At 46.4% G+C, this 9,598-nt stretch overlaps 1 protein-coding gene across 1 annotated transcript; it reads left to right on the top strand.

The window, feature by feature from the left end:
* The first annotated feature begins 521 nt into the window (after nt 1-521).
* Nucleotides 522-8,040, top strand: LOC120930794 (E3 ubiquitin/ISG15 ligase TRIM25-like). Its single transcript, XM_040341968.1, has 2 exons — nt 522-1,585; nt 7,983-8,040. The coding sequence occupies exons 1-2, from the start codon at nt 729-731 to the stop codon at nt 8,038-8,040; spliced, it is 915 nt and encodes a 304-aa protein (XP_040197902.1). The 5' UTR covers nt 522-728.
* Nucleotides 8,041-9,598: the final 1,558 nt, after the last annotated feature.

Here is a 9,598-nt window from a genome sequence, read left to right as displayed (position 1 = left end):
AGGGCTGTATACTCTGTCCTGTGATGCTAGAGCTGTATACTCTGTCCTGTGATGCTAGGGCTGTATACTCTGTCCTGTGATGCTAGGGCTGTATACTCTGTCCTGAGATGCTAGAGCTGTATATTCTGTCCTGTGATGCTAGGGCTGTATACTCTGTCCTGTGATGCTAGGGCTGTATACTCTGTCCTGTGATGCTAGAGCTGTATACTCTGATGCTATGGCTGTATACACTGTCCTGTGATGCTAGGGCTGTATACTCCTGACACTATGGGTGGAATACAGGGGATGGTGTGGGTGGAGTATGTAAGGGGTGGGGCTTATGGGAAGTGGGAGGGGTCAAAAATGAAGGGCGGAGTCTTGCGCCCCCCCATCCTGAAACTTCACCAGCCGCCACTGCTTTTCACAGGCTCCAGGCCTAGAGGCTGCACTTGGGGCTCCAGGGAACATTAATATCCCAGAATTGGTCACAAATGGACTAAATGCCTAGCGTGTAAGGGGCCTTAGTGTGATGTTCTTTATAGGCATCTTTCCCTGTTTCTCTCAAAGTTGGGAGGTTTGATTATCTTTACTACTGTGAAAAAACCTTCCTCTTCTGTACTCTGATCTCTGTGTCTAATAATACTGATCTGGATCAGCCTCACCCTGTGTAGGAGGAAGTGACCCCTCCCAACTGCATTCTTCTCCGGTGTCAGAGAATTTTACTTTCATTTCCTCTTCTTCTGTCAGCGATGGCGTCTGGTGATCTGAGAGCTGAGCTGGAATGTTCCGTCTGTCTGAACATTTATACAGATCCTGTAAACCTGAGATGTGGTCACAACTTCTGCCGGGTCTGTATTGATCTTGTGCTGGATACACAGGGGGAGGCTGGAGGATATTCCTGTCCTGAATGCAGAGAGAAGTTTCAGGATCGTCCTGCACTGCAGAGGAACATAACACTACGTAACATAGCGGGGAATTTCCTGTCTGCTCAGCCAGATCAGGAGGAGTCCAGGGTCTTCTGTACTTACTGTGTGGACTATCCTGTACCTGCTGTTAGATCCTGTCTACACTGTGAGGTTTCTCTGTGTGATAAACACCTGAGAGTCCACAAAAAGTCCCCAGAACACATCTTATGTGACCCCACCTTGTCCATGGAGAGCAGGAAATGCTCCGTCCATAAGAAGATCCTGGAGTATTACTGCACTGAAGATGAGACCTGTATCTGTGTGTTGTGTATGATTGGAGGACATAAAGAACATAAGATGGAGTCACTGGATGAGGCTTCTGAGAAGAAGAAGGAGACACTGAGGAATGTTCTGCAGGAACTTCTGACAAAGAGAGAGGAGACGGAGGAAAGAGTCCAGAGTCTGCAGGAACACAGGAGGAAAGTAGAAGAAGAAGCAGCTGGTCACACCGAGAGAGTCACTGTCCTGTTTAGAGATCTCAGGAGACGTCTGGATGAGCTGGAGAAGAGAGTCCTGAGGGAAATCTCCGAGCAGGCAGAGCGGATCTCCATCTCCATCCGGGATCTGGAAATAAAGAAGGAGGAGCTGTCCAGGAAGATGCGTCACATTGAGGAGCTGTGTAACACGACGGATCCACTGACTGTCTTACAGGAATCAGACACAGGTGACTTGTGTGATACTGAGGATGGAGATAATGAGGACAGAGAGAGACGTGAGAAGCTCCTCCATGATGGAGGGGGTCTGGATGTGGCTGGGATATCACACAAATTACACACATTATCTGATATAATAACAGAGGTAAATGTAGACTTCAATATACAGGGAGCTGCAGACATATTACTGGATGTAAACACAGCTATTAAATATCTCCATATATCAGATGACAGGAAAACTGTATCCCTGGCAGATAGAATCCAGGATCGTCCAGAAACACCAGAGAGATTTATAGAATATCCTCAGGTGTTGAGCAGTCTGAGTTTCTCCTCAGGGAGACATTACTGGGATGTGGATGTCGGGGGGTCAGATAGATGGACAGTCGGGATGTGTTACCCCAGTATAGAGAGGGGAGGAGATCAGTCAGTGATTGGAAATAATAACAAGTCCTGGGGTTTGTGGAGGTATGATGATCAGCATAAGGTGATGCATGACAGTGATAAGATCCTCTTACCTACCAATATCTCCAGTAACAGAGTCAGGATATATCTGGATTATGAGGCCGGGCGGATCTCCTTTTATGATCTGTGTGATCCGATCCGACACCTCCACACCTTCACCACCACCTTCACTGAGCCCCTCCATGCTGGGATATTTGTATTGAAAGGTTGTATGAAGATCTGTGGGGGGGATGGGAAGATGTGAGAAATCTGCCCAGAAACTAATGACATCACAGGGACAGTGAGATTGGTTGAACATTCAGCCAATAGGAAAAAGCAGTGGGCGGGACTTCTGTCAGTGCCCTGCATGTTTTTCTTAAAGGTGAGATTTCTCCCTCTGTCACTCCCTGTGATTGGGTAGGAGATCTCTCCAGTTACTGGAGTAATAGTGAATGACATGTCCTTATTTGTCAGTGAGAAGGGGTGTGGCCTATAGATAAAGCTTGATTTAATATCTATCTATCTATTGACAATTACTTTCATTGTAATTGTTAGACAGAAAGTTATCACGGTGTGTGACATCATCAATCTCCCTCCTCCTGCCCCTCCCCCACATGCAGTCGCTCTATGCAGGGTGTAATGCGGTCACTGTGATTAGATAGGATGTGGTCACCTGTCCTCTCTTTCCACCCTCCAATCTATACTAAAAAGTATTCAAACTAGACATGTGCACTGCCGAAAAATTAGTTTTTTTGTTTATGTTATTTTTTTTTCTTTGTTTTTTTTCGTAAATTCGGGAAATTCTAATTTTAGATTTTCGAATTTTACAACCTTGAAATTTCAATTTTTTTTATTTTCGAATTTCTTAAATTCTGATTTTCCAAAAATTCGAAAATTAAAAAATTAAAATTTTTGAAATTTCGAAAATTGAAAACCAAATTCGGAACTTTGAAAATTGAAAAATTCTAAAATTTGAAATTTCGAAAATATAAAAAATTGGAATTTTCGAATTTTTTTACTTTCGATTTTTCGAAATTCTGAATTTTCGAAAATTTGGAATTTCAAAAATTCGAAAATTCTGATTTCGTATAAATTTCAAATTTTTACATTTTCGAAATTTCGAATTTTAAAATTTTCGCATTTTTTCATTTTCGAATTTTCGAAATCCAAATTTCAAAAAACCTGAATTTCTGAAATTCGTAAATCTGAAAAATTCGGAAATGAAAAAATTCGTAAATACGAAAATTCGGAAAATTAAAAAAAAGAAAATTGTAATTTTTGAAATTCGGAAATACCTAATTTTTTTGGAATTTTAGAAAAAATTTAGAAAAATTGGAAAATAAAAAAATTTGGAAAATACGAAAATTCGGAATTAACGAATTTTGCAAAATTAGTTAAAAAACAAATTCGAAACTAAACGAATTGCACATGTCTAATTCAAACAAATGTAACAATCTCAGCGGAAAGATATGAAGAAATGATTTTCCCTGCACTCACACCTATGCGCTTTTTGGTGCTTTTTGCAGAAACTCTCTACAGTCCATATAACATGGTTTCCTATGGATGTAGTTCACACTTGTGTGTTTTGCGGCGCTAGATTTTTAGAAAAGGGTCAGGGACTTTTTTTCCTGCAGTAGATTACCTTTAGTGTGTAATACATTTCAGTGGAGTCGCACCAAAAACGTTTGTGTTGCATTTTTTATGTTGTTTTTTTACGTGTTTTGCTTTAAATTCCCTGTATACAGTCGGTTGCTAAGGAGTGGGTCAGGAAGCCAGCTGCTATGTCCTTAGCAACGAAGGAGTCATCATCTGTCAGTGGGGTTCCCCGCTGACAGCTGAATGTTAAAAAAAGATTTGCCGGCTAAAAATATTTGAGAAAGAAATGGCGTGCCCCCCGTCCCCCAAACCATACCAAAAAAATGCATGGCTTCCCCCCCAAAATCCATACTAGACCCATATCTGAGCATGCAGCGTGGTTGGTCACGAAAGAGAGGGGACGAGTGTGTGCCTCCCCCCTCCTGAACCATATCAGGCCGTATGCCCTCAAAATGGGGGGGGTACTTTGGGGCAGGGAGGGCTCTGACCCCCACCCCAATGGCACCTTGTCCCCATGTTGATGAGGACAAGGGCCTCTTCTCCACAACTCTGGACTGTGGTTGTGGGGGTCTGCGGACGGGGGGATTACCTCAATCTGGAAGGTTCCCTTTAACAATGGGGTCCCCATATCATGGTCCCTCCCATGTAATTGAGTATGAGGTACAATGTACCCCTCACCCACTCACCCCCAAAAAAGCAGAGTAGTCTAACAAAAAACATGAGATGGCTTTGACAAGTCCTGTATTAAAAATGAATCGTGTCCCCCCTGTGACATCACGGACCCATCATGCCCGGGGTCTTTTTTTACATTCAGGGGGAACCCCGCTGAGAGCTGATGACTCTTCGGTTGTTAAGGACGTGGCGGCCAGCTTCCCGGCCTGCTCCTTAGCAACCAGCTATATACAGAGGATCTTGCTACGCCGGGGCAAACGTACGTTCGTGAATCGGCGTATCTAGCTCGTTAGCATATTCGACGCGGAAATCTACGTAAGCGCCCACCTAGCGGCCAGCGTAAATATGCAACTAAGATACGACGGCGTAAGAGACTTACACCGCGCGTATCTTAGCCGAATTTATGCGTAACTGATTCTAAGAATCAGCCGCATAGATACGACGGCTCTCATTCGGACTTACGACGGCGTACATGGCGCTATGCCGTCGTAAGTCCTTTGAGAATCTGGGCCAAAATTTACAGGTACCTAGTGCGACTCATGGGAAAAAGAGCTCCTGGCTGCCAGGGACTGCTTGAAGCCCTACAAATAAAATTCACCTGCTACTACTAGCAGAGATCAGGCCTGGTCTTTCCAACACTGCAGATGTGTGCAATGCATCAGAAGTGATAGTGATCTACTGACACTGCACTTGTTGGGGGAGGGGGTGGGCTAAACGCAAGTGCTGGCAGCAAATGGGGCTTGTCCTGCTAATGCTGCATTTTTGGGGACGCTGTACTAAGGGGGCACTAGTAGAGTTCTGTTCATGATCAATATATTGATGCATACAGACTCTATACTAGTAATGGCGGTGATTAGCGTCTTATAGTGTGAGTGCGATATTGTGCTGGCAATCTAACGCTATCTGACCCTGGCTGGGAGCGACACTAACTGACCGTGATATCTGACATCATCTGATGTCATAAGTGACACTAATACAGTGATCAGTGATAAATACTCTACATTGACACTCTACTAATGGCACTGGCTGGGTGACAGGGGTGATCAAAGGGTTAATGAAGGCAATCAAAGGGTTACATATGCCTACCTAAGGTGTGTGGGTGCAAAGGGTGCTGCTTTTACTCACTGCGGTGTTCTCTCTTGTCTTTCTGAACCAGAAAGGGGTGCCCTTTGGACCTGGTATTGATTTTAGGGGGAGCCAAAAGGTTTTTGAAAAATGGTTAGGGGTCCCCTCATAATCCATACCAAGCCCTAAGGTCTGGTAGTGATTTTAAGGGGAACTCCATGCCAATTATTTTTTTTAATAGTGTGGGGGTCCCCCCCAAAATTCATACCAGATTTTTATCAGAGGCGGCAGCCCGACAGGCCGGAAAAGAGGGGGGAGATGAGTGAGTGCCCCCCCCCCGAACCATACCAGGCCACATGCCCTCAACATGGGGGGTGCTTTGGGGCAAGGGGGCTCCCCCCAAAGCACCTTGTCCCCATGTTGATGGGGGAAGGGAAACAGAAAATAGCTTGCACTTGGGATAATGTATAGGGAAAGAAGTTACACTTCATAAAAGGCCCATAATATATAAAATGGTGGATTAAAGTCTGCATTGAACCAATCAGCTTCAGGGGTGACCGATGAGAGTTCAGTCGTCAAACAATGTCACAGGCGTGGTTTACATAAACCATCAGGGCTGCAACAGAAGCCATGCTGCTCTTTGAGAAGAGGACCTAATCATGGCTTGGGCTTAGGGTTGCCACCTGTTCGGGATTCACCCGGACAGTTTGGGTTTGGAATCATGCGTCCGGGTTTCAGACTGTCTGAGACCCGGGCACATTATTCAGACCAGACTAAGTCTTCCACCTTCTCTCTCCTGTCTCTGAGTATGCTAAGGTAAATCAAGGTTCTCAGAGCACTCATTACATCAAAGCTCCCCTCTACACCAGAGGCCACAGTACTCCCTCTTACATCAGAGTCCTCGCCGTACACCAGAGCATCCCTTATGTTAGATTCCCCAGAGTTCCCCCTTACATCAGAGTCTGCAAAGTCTCTCCTTACAGTAAAAGGGAACTCTGCGGATTCGGAAGTAAAATGGGAACTCTGTGGACTCTGATGTAAAGGGGGAACTCTGTGGACTCTGATGTAAAGGGGGAACTCTGTGGACTCTGATGTAAAGGGGGAACTCTGTGGACTTTGATGTAAAGGGGGAACACTGTGGACTTTGATGTAAAGCGGGAACACTGTGGACTTTGATGTAAAGGGGGAACTCTGTGGACTTTGATGTAAAGGGGGAACTATGTGGACTTTGATGTAAAGGGGCAACTCTGTGGACTTTGATGTAAAGGGGGAGCTCTGTGGACTCAGATGTAAAGAGGGAACTCTGTGGACTCTGATGTAAAGGGGGAACTCTGTGGACTTTGATGTAAAGGGGGAGCTCTGTGGACTCAGATGTAAAGAGGGAACTCTGTGGACTCAGATGTAAAGAGGGAACTCTGTGGACTTTGATGTAAAGGGGGAACTCTGTGGACTTTGATGTAAAGGGGGAACTCTGTGGATTCAGAAGTAAAATGGGAACTCTGTGGACTCTGATGTAAAGAGGGAACTCTGTGGACTCAGATGTAAAGAGGGAACTCTGTGGACTCAGATGTAAAGGGGGAACTCTGTGGACTCTGATGTAAAGGGGGAACTCTGTGGACTCTGATGTAAAGGGGGAACTCTGTGGACTTTGATGTAAAGGGGGAATTCTGTGGACTCTGATGTAAAGGGGGAACTCTGTGGACTCTGATGTAAAGGGGGAACTCTGTGGACTCTGATGTAAAGGGGGGACTCTGTGGACTTTTATGTAAAGGGGGAACTCTGTGGACTTTTATGTAAAGGGGGAACTCTGTGGACTTTGATGTAAAGGGGGAACTCTGTGGACTCTGATCTAAAGGGGGAACTCTGTGGACTTTGATCTAAAGGGGGAACTCTGTGGACTTTGATCTAAAGGGGGAACTCTGTGGACTCTGATCTAAAGGGGGAACTCTGTGGACTCTGATCTAAAGGGGGAACTCTGTGGACTCTGATCTAAAGGGGGAACTCTGTGGACTCTGGATGGGTGGATGGATGGATGGATGGATGGATGCATAGGTGGGTGGATGGATAGGTGTGTGGATGGATAGATAGGTGGGTGGATGGATGGATGGATGGATGGATAGGTGGGTGGATGGATGGATGGATGGATAGATAGGTAGGTGGGTGGATGGATGGATGCATAGGTGGGTGGATGGATGGATGGGTCTGATCCACACTGAGGAGTCTGCAGAGTCCTCCATCCTATTCCCATGCAGAATGTCAGGGCCACGAAAGAATAAAATAAAGAAGTGGCCCCATGGGGTTGTCACCCCTGACACCCATTTGTTTAATAAATACATTTTACTCTTAATAGAGGGCTATGATAATTGATAAGTACATGTCTCTCTATGGCTGCTTTGCTGGTTGTTTCTGTTTTGTGTGTCAGGTGACAAGCTGCCTGCTGTTGCTAGGAAGGTATACCTCAGCTGCAGAGCACTGGATTGGTGACAAATCCTTTGGCGGGAAACATCTAGCCAATGAGTGTAACCTTTTACTTCTATCCTCTCCTGTCACTGGGAGGAGTCAGCTTTTACCTCAGGTCTGTCAGCTGGACTCCCCTCTGGATTCTCCTCAGCCTTCCTTCTGGATCTTGTGAGCCGCTCTCAGCCCAGAATGGATATTCTACTTCATGAACTACTTCAAAAGGACTAATTCCCCTGGAGAAAGGCTTGCCTCAGTCATTTCATTATTTATTTATTTTACCCCCCCCCCTCAGTTGTCACTGGTGACCGCTGTATCTTCACTTACATCTGTGGGCCCCGGGCCTGTATTGTGCCTCTCATTCCTGAAGTGCCAGGTATACTCCTAAATACTGATGGTAACAGGTTACCTGAAGCCAGACATGGAACTTTTCATCCACCTGTAGGCAGACCTGGACCTGAGGCAAGACCATAGGAGCGGCGTCACCTCACCACTGGGACTTTACAGGGACCAGAAGAAGAGGACCGCTGACTGGAAGTGTCAGTACACAGGCTGACAGGACAGAAGCTACTGTGAAAGAATACGCAGGATAAGGAGGCCCTACTCAGACACCCACAGCGCCACTGTTCCTGCCAGCGTGAGCCAGGTAGGCAGCGGGTCTGAAGCTGCTACCATGGGCCGACAGCGTGATCAACACCTCTCCAGCAGGATCATCATCATCATCACCACAGACTAGGGGTGAGTGAAGGCTCTGAGGGCCGGGAATGTACACACACTTCACTCTGTTCTGTCTGCCTCAGTCTCCTCTGTGTCAGTGTCTTCCATGCTCAGTGTGGTCAGTCAGCCTTTAGTCACCCCCTTCCTGTTCACTCTCAGCTCTCTAGTGCTTTCATTTATAGTTCACTTATCACACTTCTGACCTGTGAAATGTCTTCATTGGGGTAGATTCATGTACCTTTTGCAGCGGCGTATCTCCAGATACGCCGCCGTAATTTGAATTCCGCGCCCGCGTATCATTACGCCGGTTCAAAAAGGCAGTTACGCTGAAAAAATAGGCTTCCTCCACCGACGTAACTTGATTGCGGCGGCGTAGAATTGTGTGCAATATAACTTTGGCCGCCAGGGGCGCTTCCGTTGTTGTCGGCGTAGAATATGCTAATTTCTTAGATACGCCGATTCACAAACGTACGTGCGCCCGGCGTTCGTTTTTTACGTCGTTTGCGTTAAGGCTTTTTCGGCGTAAGGCTGCTCCTGCTATTAGGAGGCGCAGCCAATGTTAAGTATGGACGTCGTTCCCGCGTCGCGATTTGAAAATTTGACATCGTTTGCGTAAGTCATCCGTGAATGGCGCTGGACGCCATTTACGTTCAAGTCGAAACCAATGACGTCCTTGCGACGTCATTTAGCGCAATGCACGTCGGGAAATTTTAGGGACGGCGCAAGCGCCGTACGTTCGGCGCGGGAACGCGCCTAATTTAAATGATCCACGCCCCCTACCGGATCATTTGAATTACGCGCGCTTACGCCGGCCCCTTTTACGCTACGCCGCCGCAACTTACGGAGCAAGTGCTTCGTGAATACAGCGCTTGCTCCTGTAATTTACAGCGGCGTAGCGTAAAGACGATACGCTGCGCCGCCGTATCAGTGTGCGCCCCTACCTGAATCTACCCCATTGTGTTTTCATTTGCTGCAGTTATTGCAGGTACAATAACAGGTACAGTGCAGTGCTAGGATGGCCAGTGCTCCTGTGCAGTATACAGCATGTCAGGG

Source organism: Rana temporaria, chromosome 3 (genome assembly GCF_905171775.1).
Source record: "Rana temporaria chromosome 3, aRanTem1.1, whole genome shotgun sequence".
NCBI classification, from domain to species: Eukaryota; Metazoa; Chordata; class Amphibia; order Anura; family Ranidae; genus Rana; species Rana temporaria.
This window is presented reverse-complemented; position numbering and strand designations above follow the sequence as displayed.

Excerpts from the sequence above, each read along its gene's own strand:
- LOC120930794 (XM_040341968.1), top strand. The coding sequence starts at position 729 with ATGGCGTCTGGTGATCTGAGAGCTGAGCTGGAATGTTCCGTCTGTCTG. Across the intron at positions 1,586-7,982 it reads AACACGACGGATCCACTGAC|CCTTCCTTCTGGATCTTGTG; the intron begins TGTCTTACAGGA and ends GATTCTCCTCAG.